The 20,875-nt window shown below is 45.2% G+C and overlaps 1 protein-coding gene across 1 annotated transcript in view; it reads right to left on the bottom strand.

Annotated features, from left to right (window-relative positions):
• Positions 1-20,875, bottom strand: part of AKAP6 (A-kinase anchoring protein 6) — a 606,671-nt gene that overhangs the window by 415,332 nt on the left and 170,464 nt on the right. The window contains exon 3 of the mRNA XM_069730511.1: positions 3,499-3,750. Coding sequence (XP_069586612.1) covers positions 3,499-3,750 — 252 coding nt within the window. The remainder of the gene's footprint in view (positions 1-3,498; positions 3,751-20,875) is intronic.

Here is a 20,875-nt window from a genome sequence, read left to right as displayed (position 1 = left end):
GTTTTTGGATAGTGCTTACAAATACAAGCACTTTTCTAATTTATTGTTTATTAACATTTTTAGTCGTTCTTGAGATGTTAAAACTTTTCTGCGGTCTAGCATTTTTGACCAAACATGCACAGTGCTTACACACTCTTTTCTATTTAGCTTACAAGCACTGCTTTGTATCTGGCGGGTTCATTGGAACGTGTTATCTTCTAAGCCTGGCCAGCTTCAACACAGTGCTTAAAAGCCAGAGAGGACTATCCCTATATCAATATTTGAAAATGCAATTCAAAGAATATCTTTAAAGAATTGGCGCAAACAAGGTATATTATGTCTATCTAATCTGATTACAGACTATAAGAAAAATTCTTTTATCGCTTTTCAGGACCTCATACAAAAATGTAATATACCAGACTCTGAATTTTTCAACTTTTTGGAAGTCCGGAAATATTACTATAAAAATTTTAAGTTTCCCCTCACACTTCCTAAGGAAGTGCTGGATCTCTTACACAACCCTTCTAACAATAATAAATGGAAGACTAGTGAGCCTTATGCATCCTTTAATGAAGATATTGAATTCTTAAGGAAAGCACATATTTTGACTTGGGAAAAAGATCTTAACAATCATTTTAGACAGATAGTTGGGTGAAATCATTTAAGATAACTTATTCCTCTACTTCTTATGCTCTTCTACATGAAACGCATTTTAAATTATTATCTAGTTGGTTCTTCACACGAGTAAAACTGCACAAAGTCTTTCCAACACAATCAAGATTTTGCTGGAAGGAATGTGGCCAACATGGCCATTTATTTCACAATTTTTGGGAATGTCCTATAATAAGATCTCTATGGATTGAAATATCTGAGTTCATTTCAAGAATCACCAAACAAAATGTTAATCTTACACTGCACCGTGCATTGTTATCTCTTGGTATTCAAGATATTCCTTTCCAATTTCGCCATATAATTATTCATATTTTATTGGTCACTAAATTACTGATTGCTTCAAGGTCGAAAAATAAAGATATTCCCAAAATTTCAGATATTATAAAGAGAATTTCTACTCATAGAGTTTTTGAATTCTCGATTGCTTTGAGAGAGAACAAATTTATAACGTTTACCAAAAGATGGCAAATTTGGAATAACGTTTTTCCTACTTCCCCTTAGCTTGATGCATGTCTATATATATAATTGTCTAAGGGGTACTTCCGTCTGTCTGTCTGTCTGTAACAAAAATCCCACGTCGCAGAGTGGTCGCGGCCGCAGCGACGGGCACAGTCCGGCCGAGAATTAGTCCCTCCCTACTTCCGTCCAGTCAGTGCCCGGCGCCCGCTCCATACTCCCCTCAGTCAGCGCTGACACAGAGTTAATGGCAGCGTTAACGGACCGCATTATGTCGTGGGTAACGCACTCTGTTAACGCTATTAACCCTGTGTGACCAACTTTTTACTATTGATGCTGCCTATGCAACATCAATAGTAAAAAGATCTAATGTTAAAAATAATAAACAAAAAACCTGCTATTCTCACCTTCCGTCGTCCGCCAATGCGCGCGCGGCTGCCGCCAGCTTCCGTTCCCAGAGATGCATTGCGAAATTACTCAGAAGACTTAGCGGTCTCGCAAGACTGCTAAGTCATCTGGGTAATTTTGCAATGCATCGCTGGGAACGGAAGCTGGCGGCAGCAGCGCGCGCATCGGGACAGCTTCGCTGGACGCCGGCGGGTGACTATATAACTGTTTTATTTTCATTATTTTTTTTTTACAGGGATATCGTGCCCACACTGCTATATACTACGTGGCCTGTGTTATATACTGCATGGCTGCTATATACTACATGGCCAGTGTTATATACTGCATGGGCTGTGTTATATACTGCGTGGGCTGTGTTATATACTATGTGGGCTGTGTTATATACTGCGTGGGCTGTGCTATATATTACGTGAGCTGTGTTATATACTGCATGGCTACTATATACTACGTGGGCAATGTTATATACTGCGTGGACAGTGTTATATACTGTGTGGGCAGTGTTATATACTGCGTGGGCTGTGTTATATACTGCGTGGGCTGTGTTATACACTGCGTGGGATGTGTTATATACTGCGTGGGCTGTGTTATATACTGCGTGACCTGTATTATATACTGCGTGGCCTGTGTTATACACTGCGTGGCCTGTGTTATATACTGCGTGGGCTGTGTTATATACTGAGTGGGCTGTGTTATATACTGCGTGGGCTGTGCTATATACTACGTGGGCTGTGTTATATACTGCGTGTCTGCTATATACTAAATGGCTCCTATATACTATGTGGCCTGTGCTATATACTATGTGGCTGCTATATACATACTGTACAGACATACATATTCTAGAATACCCGATGCGTTAGAATCGGGCCACCATCTAGTATGTATATATATGTGTATGTATGTTGATTAACCTAGAACAAGCCAAGCCAAGTTTCATCATCCTCGCCTATTAAAGGACGTCTCCGGAATCTAAGTTCAATATACTGGTTAGACATATGAACCCTAATGATACATGCAGTACTTAACTTTCTGTTTGAAATTAAATTGGTTATATAGAGTGCACATCTACCAGTAGGACCTTAGTAGTTAATTTCCCCATTTCCCTACTAATTCCCAGTTCTTCCCCTTCCTAATCCTCTCTTTTCTTACCTTACCGTCTTCCCTCCCTTCTATTAGTATTAATTATATTGTTTTGTATTGTTTTGTATTGTATTATAAAAACTTCAATAAAAATTCAGTTTGAATAAAAAAGCCAGAGAGCAGCGATGGTCGGTCTCCTAGGAAGCGAGGTTTAAACAGAAGAGAAGTGTTACTATCTCAAGAACAACTGCAAATTTTAATGACCAGTACATGGAAAAAGTGTTTTTTCACAAGCACTATTCGACAGTATCCACATAGGAAGGGAAAGAGTGGAGGGGAAGTATGGAAGGAAGAAAGAATGGAAGGAAGGAAGCAGGGAAGGATTGAAGAAAGAAGGGAAGGAATGATTGAAGTAAAGTATGATTGAAGGATGGATTGAAGGAAATAAGTATTGAAGGAATGAAGGATTGAAGTTAGGGAAGGAAATATGGAAGGAAGGACTGAAGAAAAAAGGAAGATAGTAAGAATTGAAGGAAGGAAGGAGAGAAGGTTTGAAGGAAGGAGTGATTGAAAGAAAGTGTGATTGAAGTAAGGATGGACAGAAGGAAGGAAGGATTCAAAGAAGGAAGGATTGAAAAAAAGAAGGATTGAAAAAAAGAAGGCAGAAAGGATTGAGTGAAGCCTTCCAGGTAGTCATGAACTGTGAGAAAGGCTACATGTTCCCTGTACAAACCATTTTGCCATTATTAAATTATCATCTAGATTTAAAAGGGTCATGGGATGAGGATAACAGTGGTAAATAGAGAACAAGATCTGTTATGGTGCAAGCGTTGGGGGAACATGTATGACTTCCTAGCTAATATTTTGGGTTGGTGTGAAGCATATAGTTTGTGCGCTTTTTCTTGCCTCTTGTTCCTCTTTAGTAAACGCCTGCAGGATGTCAGTCTGCCGTGTATAGTTGCCGTTGCTGTCCTGCAGCCCCTGTAGGATCCTTTCCCTCAGGACCAGCACAGACACCCGCAGCTGATGCCACAGGAGCTGCACGGTATGTATATCAACAATCACATTCACAGAGTATGACAGGAGCTTCAGGGAAAACTCTGTGTCCAGCAGAGCATGGATCTGTTCCACGTGATCTGAGATATCCTCACAAATTTCCTGCCAGACAGAGAGAAAATCAATATTAGAGAGGAGGAAAATAAACCAGCTGGAGAAGTACATACACACCGGTGAAGGACATTCATCTACAATAAGTGTATAAATACATTAATAAAAATGATGATGAAATGCCAAAATGGGCAAGTTAATAAAATATTTGCAATTAGCTTAAATGGCCTAAAACTATAGAAAAATAAATAATAATAATAATTTTATATAGCGCCAACATATTCCGCAACGCTTTACAAATTATAGAGGGGACTTGTACAGACAATAGACATTACAGCATAACAGAAATCAAAAAGCATTGTTATCATATTTCTTAAAGGGTTAGTATGAACAAAGAAGCCATAGCACAGGCTGACGGTAAGCATAACACATGGCATATCTGCCCTGAAATATACCTCTACGATAAAACTGATAAAACTTATACCACAGCTGCAAAGAAAGTTTTCGGTCCCCGAAAGAGTTTGTGACTTGTTCCTACAATGTGGCCATTCCTCGCGATGAATTAGGCTGTGGTCTTTGTTAAGTGAGCATGGCACTGGGCAGCCCCTGGTTGTGTCTGTGCGTGTCCAGGGCTTCATGACATAAGAGGACAGCTGCCATTACACTTTCAGCTGTCGAGACATTTTGCTACTAAAACACACAAACACACTAAGCTGTTTCAATTGCTCGCGCTGTCGGAGGCTTTACCGACAAAGCTTTACATTTCCCTTTACGGCACGTACGACGGCTTTCACTGATCTTTCACGAGTATACAATGCTATATACAGGATTGCACAGAAGCACTTTTTACGAGAAAACTCATTAACATTTTCTACAAGAGGGTTTCATTGAAATACGGACCATAAACATACCATAAAGATTAATGCAGGCAAGTCCAGTCATGTAGCCTCCACCACACACTGCAATTGTCTCCATCAGCGAATCCTAAATTACCAACACCGAAAATCATCCCCAAGGTTGGAGCCTACCTGGCCACCATGTACCTCTCCACACCTGGTCTGTCAATCAAGCCCGGGATTTAGGGCCTTTCCCAGAGTCAGAAAGGGCTGTGAGTCTGCACCATGTCTTCTGTGAGGCTGGTCGCTAGATGACCCTCCCAAGGACTATTTTTAGGAGCTGATTTCTCACCCAGGGGAATGTGATAGAAAATGGGAGAGACTCTTTAACCAGAAGCAGCCTAGAAGGCTGACACATTTCACTGTCATGTTAGTAGAATACACTTATCTGCGCTTTACTGCTCGGTAATTCGGATTACCCTGAAATATATCACTATTATTGAGTTACACCAGAGTAATAGATGGCAGAACAAACTGTTATATTAACTTAGAGATATCCTCAGGTATATTGAATGAGCTCAGAGGGTTTACATTGTTTAGCTCGCCTACATCCTGCATTATAAGACCTTGTGTAAACCTGTACAATATTGTGCAAAAGTTTTAAGCAGGTGTGGAAAAATTACTGCTTTTAAAAATAGAGATTACAACAAAAGTTTATTCTTTAATTAACAAAATATAACATTAATAAATTAATAAACAAAAGAGAAATCAAATCAATATTTGGTGTCTTCAAAACATCATTTTTTGTCTAGGCAGTCTTGTAGCTTGTTCCAAACATCTTGCAGAACTAACCACAGATTTTCTGTGGATGTCGCTTTTGCAAATCCTTCTTTCCCTCCATGTAATCACACACAGCCTGGATGATATGAGATCAGGGCTCTGTGGGGCTGGATCATCACTTCCAAGTGTCCTTGTTCTTTACACTGAAGAAGACAGTTCCTAATGATATTGGTTGTATATTTGGGATACTTGTCCTGCTGCAGAGTAAATTTGGAGACAATGGTATTACCCAATGATGATATTATATGATGGATAAGTATCTGCCTGTATTACACAGCATGGAGGGCACCTCTAATCTGTACTAAATCCCCAACTCCATTTGATGAAATGCAGCCCAAACTTGTAAGGAACCTCGACCATGATCATTGTTGCTTGCAGATACTTATTATTTTACCACTTTCTAGCCCTTCAGTAAACAAACTGTCTTCTAGCACAGCCAAATATTTCACTTTTTAACTCATCCGGGCAGAGCACCTGCTGACGTTTTTCTGCACCCCAGTTCCTATGTTTTCATGCATGGTTGAGTCACTTTGGCCTTGTTTTTACATTGAAGATATTACTTTTTAGCTGTAATCCATCAATGAAGACCTCTTTTGGTCAGTCTTGTCGGAGCTGGGTCTCTCAGATTGCTGCCAATCCTGAGTTTATGATTCTACTGAACATCTTACAGTTTTGTAGTGAAGAAAGCATCATGTGTCTTATCTGTAGAACTAAGTCTCCTTGGCCGTCCACTATCTACTGTTCATCAGCGTTGTCCATTTCTTGGTGCGTCTTCAAAAGAGCTTGAACAGTTCATCTTGAAATCTTGGCAACTGGGTGAGACTTTGCTGGTGTAGTAGAACTACCTTGCATCTTGTTTCTGTGTTCAGTCTTGCCACGTTATTTGACCTGTGATGTGAAAGAAGAACAAAGTGCTGGCAGTGATGATATGGCCATAATCGAGTTCTAATCTCAACACCATAGAGTCTGTCTGGGCTTCCAAGAAGAGACAAAATGATTTGTGCAAGTCTATATCTCCAGAAGATCTGTGGATCTGTGGTTAGTTCTCCAAGATGTTTGAAACAACATCCCTTCCAAAGTCCTTTAAAAACTGTGTGCAAATGCAAGTACCTAGAAGAATTGATGCTCTTTTGAGGCAGAAGGTGTTCATACCAAATATTGATTTTATCTAGATTTTTCTTTTGTTCATTTATGTTGCATTTTGTTATATGTCTATCTACACATACACACATATGTATCATCTTCTTATTAGATGGAATAACCCTTTAATACCATTCATATCATGAATGATCATGACATCATTTCATATCCTTTTATTTGTTAGTCTCTACTCTCCTTACATTGAAATTGTTGTTGCATAGTTTGGTCGCAGAAGAAACTTGAGAGAGTAGATTATATGGGGTAATTCAACTTTTATCTACACAGAACATGAGGTACATGCATCAGCATAACAGGAAGTCTAAAAGACCTTTTTACCAGAGATAAAGTGAAACCAAAGTACAACAAGTATATGCATTACATTCAACTAAGCATATAACAGTAACAACATAGCCATCTACTGTCAGAAAAGTGTAAACTCCTCCAGCACACAAATAAGTCTGTATCTGTTGCATATCTGCCAACAATTGTAACACCAAGAAAGAAACTTTGTGTTATTATGAAAATCACAGAATCGATAATACGAAGATTATGAAAAAATGGAAACAGAGTTTTCAAAACATCTTAATTTATTCAGTATTGAGTATGAGCGCAACGTGCAGAAATCCCCGCATTAACTTGCCTTGGATGCTATCAATGAGGTTATTAATGGTTTTTTTAGGAATGGCTCAGCCATGCTGAATGTATTTGGTCACAGAAATCCTCAAGATTCACATCTGGCAGCTTCCTTTGCAAATGCGGACCAATGACCTGCCAGATGTGTTTGATGGTGGACAAGTTCGAAGACACTACAGGCTATGGTAGCATGTTTAGGACACGGCCGCCGCTCACAATGGCTTGAGCAACATGCACATGCTCATAACAATACCATGTTAAATAATGGCTTCTTTCACATTACCTTGTGAAATCTTCTTTATGGTGTTGCCACGGTGGTCGCCCGGCTAACCTCCAGATATCATGATTTGTGTTGACACCGTTTGAAGAGTTGGGCTTGACACCTCACATCTATTTTCACTTGAAGTACAGAATAGATCACTACACACCACTTTCTGAAACTGAGAAGACCAAGGAGGCAAAGCCAAGAAGAGGCCTTCATGAGGGAATATCACACTGATTTTACTGCCAGAATTATGGGCTTGGGTGGCATAATATACATAGCTGAACCCTTCTAGTTTTCATTATAGGTACACTAATAGCTCTATTACATTAATTATGAAGTAGAACCACAGCCAAATTGTCCTAGGAGCAGTCTATGTGGTCTAAATGTGCTACCATGGCTTAAGACATCTCTGGATTTGTCTCCCATAGTGCACATCCGGGTCATCAGGGGTCGGCAATTGCAAAGCAAGCTGCCTCCAGCGGATCTTGATGATTTCTGAACCCGAGTGCATTCAGCATGGCAAAGCATTGCTCAGACAACCATTAATATGCTCACTGATGGTAGCCAACGCTGGAATTGTGTGTATTTCTACGCATGGATAATATAATCAAATCTCATAGGACAAGATTATGGAGCGCCCCCAGACACAGGGCCACAAGTTCTTGGTACCGGGCCTCTCTGGTTCAGTTCTGAGGCTGTCACAGTGGCTAGACCCGGTCCGCGACCCTGCTAAGGGGCGTCCAATAAAGGTGGTGCAGTCTGTCAGTGGTTCGTGACGCCACCTGTGGTGTTCGGTCAGGGCGACCGACGCTGCTGTGGGGTCCGCTGGGGTGATGGAATGGCAGCTGGATGGTATACCTTCCCACAGGTGAAGTATGTCCCCAGGGCTTCCCAGTAAGGTAGATGGTAATGGTGTAGGGTGCAGTCAATAACGAGGACACAGGGTTGCAGTCTCTTTACTCTTTACTGAAGACTTCAGGATCCTCAATCCAGAGCACACTTAACAGGGCTATCTGAGACCGGCCGGTCCAATGGGCACATCCAGCGTTTCCTTCGCAGATGGAAATCGTTGCCTACCACTAGCGCCTAGCGCCTGTGTGTTGTAGTCCTACCCTGCTGAGCATTCGGAATAGTCCTCACAACTGCTGTTCTCGTTCGTTCGTTCTCTACAGCTCTCTCGCTCTCTTTGGTTCCAGATGTTACTAGTTTCTCGTCCCCCAGGAATGTTATGGCTCGGACACACCCGTATGACGGGAAGGCTCAGAGCTCTTCCGGGACCCTAGAGACGCCCCTCTCCACGCTTTGCCCCCTATGTCTTCGTAGGTGTAGTAAGGTAGACAGCCAACCTATGATTAACTGTCGTGCGGAGTTCGAAGTAAGGCCTAGAGTCAGTTACTCCCGCGGTGTTCCGGCCACCGGCTACGCGCCTCAGTAGGATGTTGCCTCGGTCTCAAGGCACGACTCCTACTGGTACTCCTTTGTGCTTGATCTCGTTTACACTGTTCCACAATATCCTTCCCTTCGTGTCTCTCTCTTGGATACCGCCGCGGGGTGTGCAGGTGTAAGAGGGTGAACTGTAGTCCCACTGAGAGGGCACTAGGACCCTGTGGTTTTTGCCTGTTGCAGCAGAAGACAGACAGTGCAAAACTCCCAGAGACAATGTGTGCTGGGGGGTGGGGTCCAGTGTCTCGTGTGTAAAGTGAAACTAGGAAGTGAGAGCTGAGAGAGAAAAGGCGGGAAGCAAAGGAGAAGCTGCCGTGAGATCTTAAAAAAAGAGACTGTGTGTGGATTTACTGCAAGTGTTTTTGGAGGAAAAGAAGCTTTTGAGAGACTTTTTGTTGCTAACGTTCCCCTGGAGAAGAGCTAACCTTTTGTTTAACTCTGTGAGAGACTTGTGTTGCTAACGTTTCCTGGAGAAGAGCTAACCCTTTATCTAAGAAAAGACTGAGACTTTACTAAGAACCCAGTACGAATTTGGAAGTCTGTGGATTCCCTGTGCATTGAGTGGAGAAACAAGTCTGGACAGACGGCTGATACAGAGACGGACGGATTGTCGTGGAAGCATTCCTAGGAGCTACAGAAGCAGAGACAACATCGTGAGACCACTAACTAAGTCCCCGGTGTTTGGGCTCGGCATCGGCCGACAAGACAAGAGGAGCTTGCTGTAACTTATTGGCGCTGAAGATATGGACTGGCTACAGCCTGTGCGGATTCCTGCCTGAGAGGAAATCTATCTCAGGATACGGTACCATAGTTATAGATACCCGGGTATCTCTGCTCAGAGTGTTAAGTTGTTACTTTAGAGGTGTATCTTATATTAGAGTTGTGTAAGTTATACTCAATGTGCCATTCCAGGGGCTCCCTTAATAACACTACATTCAATTTACACTTGTTCCTGTTTTTAGTTGCCTGTTAGGTAAATTTCTTACTAGTCTGTTGTAGTATACAGTTCTCAGGAGACCTTGGAGTGGCACAGTGATTTCAGCTGCTGCTGAGCTAGTGTATCTTTGGGGTGCATCTGCCTTAATATTCTCCATATTACCTTGATTATTTTGCCTTTGAGTAAATACCGTTGGAGATTTCTGCCTTGGTCTTGGTTTGTGACTCACTGGATCATATTCGGACCTCTGGTCATTACATTTTTGGCGTAGTCGGCAGGATCCAGTGTTTGTCATGGACGAGGGCGAGGGTGGAAATGACCCCGCTGTATCCGCATCCTCCTCGGGGGTTGGGGTTCCCCTGGCAGCCGCGGCGACCCCGGGAGGGTATGTGCCTGTAGGGGCTTTACTTCAGCACATGCCGAAATACGATGGGCGCAATATGGCGTTGCAAGATTGGGCTGAGAGAATCCGGAGTATTCTGCGCATGTGTAATTTGACCCCCGCGTTACGCGCTGAGCTGGCATTAAATGCACTGGAGGGTGATATTAGGCGTATGGTGATGGTGCGCCCAGAATCAGAGAGGGATACATTAGAAAAGATTTTGGAACTGTTAGAGGGGAGTTTGGGGGGCCGAGCGCGTGTGGCCCAGCTTCGGTCCCTATTCTTTAATCGTCCCCAGAGAGAGTGTGAGTCCCTGATGCAGTACTCTAATATTTTGCAAGAGATGTTGAATGAGATGCAGCGACTAGACCCGGGGGCCATGGGGGCGTTCCGGGAGGTAGACCGCTTGCTCCGGGACCAATTCATCACCGGTTTAGCCAATAGACTTCTCCGGGACAAACTGTTGGAAATGGCCCGGGTTGCACCAGAGTTATCTTTCTGGCAGATTTACCGAGCTGCAGTGGAAAGGGAAGAGAAATCAGCCTATGTTCCCGAGGGGTCAGTGAACAGTGCCCAGCTGGAGGAAGGTGGGTCATCAGGGTCTGGGGGAGAGGGGCTGGTAAGCGTGGTACAAGCTTTGCGTGCTGAGGTGAAGGAGTTGAAGCTGAAATTGTCTCAACTGACAGTTGATTCCGCCCCTACCCCCTCACGGGAACCTCCTGCCCCACCCCCTCGAACGGTGACCCCGCAAATGGCCAGGTCGTCCTATCAGAATGAGTCAAGCCCTCGTCCACGAGGAACAATCACCTGCTGGAAGTGTGGCCGCCAGGGACACATCTCGCGTTACTGCCGGGCGCTTACAGCCCCAGAAACCACGTCGCCGGCTTTAAACTTCCGGCCGCTGCCATGAGAGGGCAAGCAGCAGCGGCCCCACCCACACAAAGCCCTCGACGGAATGAACAAGATTTGTTTGCATGTAGTCCAGTGATAGAAGCAGAGTTTGAAGGGCGGAAGATGAGGTGCTTGGTTGACACGGGATCCGAATGTACTATAATGCCTCTAGAAGTATATGAGAGATACTTCAGTCGACTAGTGATTCCAGAGGATGGCCGAGTGATACGACTGACCGCCGCAAATAATGGTCAATTGTCAGTCAAAGGGATCGTGTGGATGCAACTAAAAATGTTTGGTCAAGAGCTGGGGCAGAAAGGGGTAGTACTGGTGGATCACCCCCTAGAAGAGGGATGGAAGTGACGCTCGGAATGAACGTGCTGCGAGATTTGAATCACCAGATGTATGCCAGTGAAGGACCCCGATACTGGGCCCGTGCGACAAGACACCGACCCACACAGAGAATTCTACACCGTCTAGTGCTGAGTTGCGACTTGCTGAAAAGTGCGGTCCCAGGTGGCCGGGTGGGCCGGGTCCGAGGGACTTCGAGGGCCCCGATCCTGCTGGGACCCAGACAAGAGGAACTCTTAATGCTGCCTGTGGGAGCTGCACAGAGATTGAATGGGCTTGAAGTGCTACTTGAGCCCGCCCGAGAGGGTTCCTCATTTGCCAAGGTACATGTGGCCCGGTCTTTGGCGATTGTGAAGAATGGACGAGTGCCGGTCCGATGCATCAATGTTTTAGATGAAGCTGTTGCAATTCCCGCTGGGACCATACTGGCTGAACTGTTCGTGCCGGCAGAGAAGGTGCCGGAAAATGCAGGGTTCGAATTGCGACCAGACCAACAGTCATCCTGGACATTCGCGGTCGAGGTAGGCCGGACTGAACCTCCTACGGAGGAATGGAATGTTCATGTGATCATGGAGCAGATGGGAGTGGATCGGGAGAAGCTGACCCCCGTGCAGTTGGAGAGCGTTTTGTGGGAACATCAAGAGACCTTTTCCCGACATGGAGAGGACTTCGGGTGTACCCAGACGATTGAGCATGAGTTTCCAACGGGGGATACTCCACCCATTAGAGAAAGATATCGTCAAATTCCTCCGGCGCTCTATCAAGAGGCGAAGAGCATGGTGGCCAGTATGCTGGACAACCAAGTGATCCGAGAGAGCCGGAGTCCCTGGGCGGCCCCTGTAGTTTTGGTCCGCAAGAAGGATGGGACACTCCGATTTTGTGTGGACTATCGGAAATTGAATGCCCACACCGTACGGGACGCATATCCTTTACCCCGTATTGAAGAATCCCTGTCGGCCCTGGGTCGGGCCAAGTATTTCTCAACGTTGGATTTGGCAAGCGGGTATTGGCAGGTCCCAATGGCTGAAAAAGATCGGGCCAAGACGGCGTTTGTCTTGCCAAAGGGGCTCTTTGAGTTCAACCGGATGCCCTTTGGCCTCGCTACCGCCCCGGGAACCTTCCAACGCCTGATGGAACATTACTTGGGCGATCTAAATTTTGAATCAGTCCTGATATATCTAGACGACATTGTGGTGTTCGGAACCTCATTTGAAGATCATCTGGAGAAGCTGCGTCAAGTTCTCCGGCGGCTCAAGAGCTACGGCCTGAAAATAAAGCCAAAAAAATGTCAACTGTTACGAAACCAGATTGAATATTTGGGGCATCTGGTGACCCCGGATGGGGTACTACCTTTAGCCAGTAAGATTAAGGCGGTACAAGAGTGGCCACCTCCTTGTGACCTGCGAGAAGTGCGGGCCTTCCTGGGCCTAGCAGGATACTATCGGCGGTTTGTGCCTAAATTCTCACAAGTGGTGAGTCCCTTGAATGAACTTTTGAGAGGGACAGTGCTGGGTCCTCGAAATCGCCCCATTCCATGGGGGCCCCTACAGAAAAAGGCATTTGATGGAGTGAAAACCGCCCTAACGAGTGCCCCATTGCTGGCCTACGCCCGGTTTGACACCCCTTTTTTGTTGTATACCGATGGTAGTCTTCATGGGTTGGGGGCAGTACTAGCACAGGTGCAGGACGGCCGAGAACGAGTGATTTCTTATGGCAGCAGATCTTTAAGAGACTCCGAGCGAAATCCGGCTAACTACAGCTCATTCCGGCTGGAATTGCTGGCCCTGGTGTGGGCAATGACAGAACGCTTCGCCGAGTATCTAACAGGAGCTGAGGTGCTAGTCATGACAGATAACAACCCGCTAACTCACTTAGAGAATGCAAAACTGGGGGCGTTGGAGCAGCGGTGGGTCGCCAGACTGGCCAAGTTCAATTACCGCATTAAATTTCGCTCTGGTCGAGAGAACGGCAATGCAGATGCATTGTCAAGAGTGCCCCTTGGGTCATCCGGGGAAGATGTTGACGAACAACTTGAGGATACTTAAACTCCAGCTTTGGGGCAAATACCTATCTTCCAAAGTGTGGTACACTCAAGTGGGGTGGCCACCGGGATGCCCTGTGTCCTGGGTAAAACACCCTCAGATTGGACAAGAGTCCAGGATGAGTGTCCGGACGTTGCACTTGTGCGCCGTTGGGTACAAAACAAGGCCTGGCCCAGTGCAGAGGACAAGGCTCAGTTGTCCATGGAAGGAATGAAACTCCTTCGACAATGGGATAAATTGTGTGTGGAACAAGGTCTTTTGTATCGTAAGGTGTACCTGCCATCGGAGCTGCAGCATCGGTACCAACTGATAATTCCTGTGGGGATGGGGCCAGTGGTCGCTCGTGAGGCGCATGAGAAGGGGGCCCATTTTGGAAGTGAAAAGACACTTCAGTGGTTGCAGCGAGTCCTCTACTGCCCTGAGTTGGGAGGGATGGTGGCCGACGCGTGTCGGCAGTGCCGAATTTGTGGGCTCAACAAAAGCCCTGAGCAGCGGGCTCCCACACAGTCTATTAAGACTTCAGCTCCACTGAAACTACTCATGATTGACTACGTGTTGATAGGGTACTCTACGTCAGGGTACTCCTATTGCCTGGTGATGACAGATCACTTTACCAAGTATGCTGTAGCGGTGCCGACAAGAGATCAGACGGCCAAGTCGGCGGCTGAGGCAGTGTGCCGACATTTCTTCCGAGTGTTCGGGTGTCCGCAGAGAATACATTCAGATCAAGGGGCCTGCTTTCAGGGGACGCTGATGAAAGAGTTGCACCAGCTCTATGGTATCGAGCAGTCGAGAACAACGCCTTACCACCCTCAGGGTAACGGGGCGTGTGAGCGTTTTAATCGGACCCTGTTGCAAATGTTGAGGTCCTTAGAGAGTCAGCAACAGACATGCTGGTCTGAGTATCTCCCCGAATTGATGTGGGCTTACAATAACAGGGTGCACAGTACTACTGGTTACTCACCACACATGTTGATGTTTGGTAGACCTGGCCGAGACATTGAGGATTTGAACATGCCAGATCCCTCCTCCGCCCCCCTTCGGACTGCATCCGAGTGGGTACGAGAGCATCGGCGGCGGTTGAGAGTGGTGCATCAGGTGGTGGGCGACCGCCTTCGCCAGGTGGTCCATAAGGACACGCGACCTGTACAAACAGAGCTATTCTCTCCGGGAGACAGAGTGTTGGTGAGGACAAAACGACGGTCAGCAAAGCTGAGTGACCGATGGGAGGCGATACCGTATCTGATAAAAAAACAGGTGAACCCTGAGATTCCAGTGTACGAGGTCGAACCGGTGGGGACAGGGGGGCCAACCCATAATTTGCATCGTAACATGTTACAGCGGTGCTGGTTTGAAGATTCGGCGCCTACCCCCCTAGAGCCAGAGGCCATGTTTCAAGGGGCAGAAGCTCTGAATGATCTTGAGTTTGATGGTGTGCTTACTCCTGCGCCTGCTTATTTGCCCCCTGTGACCGATCTGGCCTCGGGTGATGAGAATGTTGGGGATATGGAGGATGTTGTTGAGGAGAGTGCATCAGGTCAACTGCTTGGTCCTGACGCTGTATCACAGGACATCGAGCCGCAGGAGGAGACAACTCCACTTACGCCCACTAACACGACCACGGAAGAGACTCTAGTTCCCTCTAAGGTCGCACCTGTTGATGTAGGACTCAGGAGAACTACACGATCTACGGCAGGAATACCGCCTCAGCGATATGCTCAAGATGAATTTGATTGGGGAGGTATGTCGAGGACGCCAACCTCTAGTGGGGTGGCATGTAAGAGGGTGAACTGTAGTCCCACTGAGAGGGCACTAGGACCCTGTGGTTTTTGCCTGTTGCAGCAGAAGACAGACAGTGCAAAACTCCCAGAGACAATGTGTGCTGGGGGGTGGGGTCCAGTGTCTCGTGTGTAAAGTGAAACTAGGAAGTGAGAGCTGAGAGAGAAAAGGCGGGAAGCAAAGGAGAAGCTGCCGTGAGATCTTAAAAAAAGAGACTGTGTGTGGATTTACTGCAAGTGTTTTTGGAGGAAAAGAAGCTTTTGAGAGACTTTTTGTTGCTAACGTTCCCCTGGAGAAGAGCTAACCTTTTGTTTAACTCTGTGAGAGACTTGTGTTGCTAACGTTTCCTGGAGAAGAGCTAACCCTTTATCTAAGAAAAGACTGAGACTTTACTAAGAACCCAGTACGAATTTGGAAGTCTGTGGATTCCCTGTGCATTGAGTGGAGAAACAAGTCTGGACAGACGGCTGATACAGAGACGGACGGATTGTCGTGGAAGCATTCCTAGGAGCTACAGAAGCAGAGACAACATCGTGAGACCACTAACTAAGTCCCCGGCGTTTGGGCTCGGCATCGGCCGACAAGACAAGAGGAGCTTGCTGTAACTTATTGGCGCTGAAGATATGGACTGGCTACAGCCTGTGCGGATTCCTGCCTGAGAGGAAATCTATCTCAGGATACGGTACCATAGTTATAGATACCCGGGTATCTCTGCTCAGAGTGTTAAGTTGTTACTTTAGAGGTGTATCTTATATTAGAGTTGCGTAAGTTATACTCAATGTGCCATTCCAGGGGCTCCCTTAATAACACTACATTCAATTTACACTTGTTCCTGTTTTTAGTTGCCTGTTAGGTAAATTTCTTACTAGTCTGTTGTAGTATACAGTTCTCAGGAGACCTTGGAGTGGCACAGTGATTTCAGCTGCTGCTGAGCTAGTGTATCTTTGGGGTGCATCTGCCTTAATATTCTCCATATTACCTTGATTATTTTGCCTTTGAGTAAATACCGTTGGAGATTTCTGCCTTGGTCTTGGTTTGTGACTCACTGGATCATATTCGGACCTCTGGTCATTACACAGGCGCGGTTCCGTTACATTCTGCTCTGTTTGCTAGGCACCTGCCAGGTTCCCACGCCTGACAGGGACCCTCCTGTGTCTTCTCCCTGCAACACCCCCTGCCACGGGATGTTGCCTGAATCCAACCCAGTCAGCTTCTGACTAACTCCTATCCAACCCCTAGTTTTACCAGTGTGAGGAGTGGCCCAATAAATAAAGCCTTTTGCTCCCCCTAGTGGTCGGAGTGTGAAGTGTAATGTGTTCTGGTGATACTTGGTCAGGAGAACTCCTTTAGTGCCATCAGACGTACCATCACTCCCCTTAGTGGCAGAGCGTCATACTGCAACAACCAGGTCTCTGGAGCGCTGCAATTACACATTGATGTACACGACCAGTAAGATGTAGATATAAATTTGAAAAAGGTCCTGATTACCTCCGCCGCTTGTGCTTGTACCACACATTGACAGAGGCGCATTTCAAATGGTAGTGTGCTGCTCAAAGTAGCACTTGACGTGGACATACTAGCGTAATACCATCCTCGCTGCTGCCGCTTGCTTAATTATACTGACAGCGGTCTTGACAGAGCGGCTATTAGCCGCATAGCTGGCGATACTTATTCCGGCGAGACCACACGTGTAGGAGCTACAGGCACAAGCGATTACTCCATCTAAATCGCCGTGTCTATTGGAAAGGTGATCTCATAGTGTGATTATACAACCCCTGCAAAAATTATGGAATCACCGGCCTTGTAGGATGTTCATTCCATAATTTTTTCCTCAGAATTGAGTGATTCCATAATTTTTTCCCTATACTAGGTTTAAAAAAAGTAACCATTACTGAGACTACCACATTTTTTGTTCTTGATTTCTTTTAGTGTTTCTTAAAGCCAGAAAGTTGCCATTTGAAATGACTTTACTTTTGTGCCATGTCTGTGATCTGCTTTTTTTCTACAAAATTAAACAACTGAATGAATATCCTCCAAGACCGGTGATTCCATAATTTTTGCCAGGGGTTGTAAGTAAAGGTGCTGCAACAGCAAGCAGTAACCTGTCAAAAACATGTTAATCATTTTGGTGTATTAAGTGACTATATGTCCAACTGATACACACACATGATTTTGGTCACTTTTAACACCAATTAACATTTATTCTTACCCTATTGTCGTAAGATTCGGCATCTCATTTAAAAAGGGAATTAATCTGACTAATAATTTAAAGAGACAATAGTCAAGAATCCCAATTAATTTAATTTGACTCTTCTACATTTATCACTAACCAGGATTTAGTGTGTCACATATTAACATCAGATTGTGACCCATTGTACATCCATACTGGATGTATGTATATCATTCATAATTATTTTAAATATATATGGAATAAAAGTTAAATTTTAATTACACATTCCTATTCGAATTTATATCTATTTCTACGCATGGCTCTCATAGTACTGACATTGAGATGTTTTTTAAAAAAAAATTTTCCATCAATTGCAGATCATTATCATGCTGTACCTATTGATCGATGCTGTGATTTCCATAATTCTGTGGCTTTTGCTCCTTGATGTTGTAATTTCAATGTTGATGAGTGTACTTTGGTAAACTCAGAATTCTTATGTCCTGTTTGGACTATTTGCTGACATCTAACTCTTTATTAAATGACTTTTAATGTACGTTGATTGCCATATGCAGCATTAAGATTGACTCAGCAGTTGACTTTTATTGGTTTTCCAGGATGCCCTTGACAATACATTACAAAACTACCTACAAAGATATAAATACTCAAAGCAACTTACAGTATTTGCCTCATCCTGAGGTGTCAAGACTTCATCAACTCATTTTATGGCATATATTTGAGTATATTTTATAATAATTACAATCCATTAGATAGTGTTTAATTAATGTATAACAATAAATAATGTTCATTCAATTTGCATATAAATATGATTACGGTATGGGGGCAGTGCTCCCACTTAATGTATTGTATACAGTCGCAGATGATAAATTGGTATTCATAAAGGGAACTTAGGCTTGAAACTACATCTTTCATAGAATTAGCTAGCTCCTTATCCCCGCGAAGCTCGGACTGGCCCACGGGGAAACAGGAGAATCCAGCTCAAAGTTGTGCAAAAATGGTGAAATTTTGGGCATTTTTTATACCCATGCTGGGCAGCTCTGTCACAGAAGGCAGGACGGGTATGGCTAAGCCTGCCCGACAAATTCATTATAATTTACGTAAAAAAAATGCATGGCTGGCATATATTTCTGGTTGTGGTGCATGGAGCATTACAGTTGTGCACTACGCTGGGGTGTCTGTGGAGCGCCCGCTAGGACCGTGGGGTACTCGGTACCAGGCCGGTTCTGTTCTTAAAGAGGTGGTCACGGTGGCGATGACCCAGTCCATGGCCCTGGGTGTCCAGTAAAAGGGGGTTAATGAAAATGGAAATAAAGTCTAATGTAGTAATGTTCGTGACGCCACCTGTGGTGTTCGGCCAGGGGTGGCCGACACTGCTTAATGGGGTCCTCTGGGGCTGATGGTTTTGCAGCTTAGATAGTATAGCTCCCCACAGATAGAGCTTGGTCCCCAGGGCTCCCGGTCTAGTTGGTAAGAGGGATGATTGACGGGGGTGGGGTGCAGGAAATAATTGCAGGACACAGGGATAGCAGTTTCCTTTACCTTTTACTGGTAAAATTCAGGTACAGTCCAGGTAACAGGTGATGATGGGGTTCGGGCAGCCTGGAAACAGCTTGGGATCCACATAGCCAGGTGGGTTCGGAGGCCTTCCCTCTGCGCTGGATATCTGACCCTTGCTGCCTGAAGCTCTGCACAAGTCGTCTCGTGTCTGTATTCTCAACCTATTTGGCTGACGGCCTGAACCTTTCATGGGCACTGTCCTCTCTCCGGCAGCCCCAGGCTCCTGACTTGCTGTGGTACCTGTCGGTGTTAGATGGGACAGGAGCCTTGCAATCTCCTGCCCTCCGGGTTCAGTGGCTGGGTCTGCAATTCCCACACCACCACGGACCCCGATGTCCGGTCTCTTGGCGCTTTCCTCTGGGGTGAGCCCACTCGCAGCTCCAGACCCCAGGCTCCTCTCCTTTGCCTCTTCTCCTCTCACCGTCCCTAACAAACTGTCTAACCCCTCCCCCAGGCCAGAATTTATAGGGAAGTTCCCCTGAAACCGTGTTTAGAGCTCCCCCTTCTGGTGTGGAGTCAGGATGGTGTTGCATGTCAGTGTTACCTCCTTGTTTCCAGGCATGACATCACCTCCCCCCGTGAGGAAGACAATACCATTGTGGCATCCAGACTCCTGGGGTGGCACATCTGAATATCCAAGAAATGGGATCCAGATGGAACACTGACAGCGCCAAAGACTGCTAAGAAATGAACCCCATTTGTGCTTTTATTCTTAGACTATGCTTCTTTTCAAATGTGCAAAAAATGTAGAATAGGAGACTACTAACTTGTGCCCTTTTGAAAAGACAGATTTTATCAGTGTCATAGCAGTCTTGGGGATTTATACATAACCCCTGGTCGTAATGCAGAAACGCTAAGTGAACAGGGCACAAGAAGTGTATCAAAGCACCAAAATAGGAAAGGGGTTGTCCACTACTAGGACAACCCCTTCTTGATCTAAGTCTTTGGCCCCAATAAAATAAAAAAGCTTATACTCACCTGCCATGCCGGCACCGTTCAGCAGTGTCAGCAATTGCGGTCCCAGGGGTCTCGTACAATTGCATAACACAGAGAGCCTGGCGCCCAATCAGTGCTGGCATCACTATCCCCGCTGGAAAGGCGCCGAGGTGAGTATAAGCTTTTTTATTTTATCAGTGCCACACATTCAAGAAGGGGATGTTCTAATATTGGACAACCTGTATAAGATTATCAATTCATGAAAGGAATGTTTAAAGAGCAACTAAACTTTTATTTACTCTTTTAACCTACATATAGGGCAGGTGCAGATGAACGTAGATTCTTTCATCATACAGAATCAGGTTGATTATGCTGATCACACTCTGTTGAGACTTTGATCAGAATGAGCCTATAGTAGTGTGCTCCAGTTCTCTAGGATGAAGAGAAGATGGAGAAAAAAATATCTCCATCTTCATTCTGTGAATCCATGGGAATCAGACTGCACTCAGAAGACATTCGAGTGCAGTCCAATGTTTTCCACAGACTCGTTGAAATGCATGGCCGAGTGCGATCCAAATATCAGATAAAACTTGAGAATGCAGCGGTTTTTTTTTCTTGGACACACACTGTCCAAGGAGAAACTTGGACACGTTCACGGCCCCATAGTATAACATGGACTGGGCGCAATCCAATATTTTGTCAGATCGCACTCGGACAGAAATGCACTTGTTTGCACCTGTTCTTAGCTTCATCAATATCAGAACGTACTCATTTGGAGTAAAGATGATGGCAGTGAAAGGGCCTTCTCAGCACCTGGGTCTCACTAACTCAGAGGAGGAGACACTTTCACTGCCATCATCTGTACTCTAAATAAGTATGTTCTGGTCTGAATGTATCAGAAGGAAAGCAATTAGCTTTCTATGCTGGACAAAATTATTTAAAAAAAAATGAAAATG

This window comes from Ranitomeya imitator, chromosome 1, assembly GCF_032444005.1.
Source record: "Ranitomeya imitator isolate aRanImi1 chromosome 1, aRanImi1.pri, whole genome shotgun sequence".
NCBI lineage: Eukaryota > Metazoa > Chordata > Amphibia > Anura > Dendrobatidae > Ranitomeya > Ranitomeya imitator.
The sequence above is the reverse complement of the archived record's forward strand: the minus strand, read 5'-3'. Positions and strand labels throughout refer to the sequence as shown.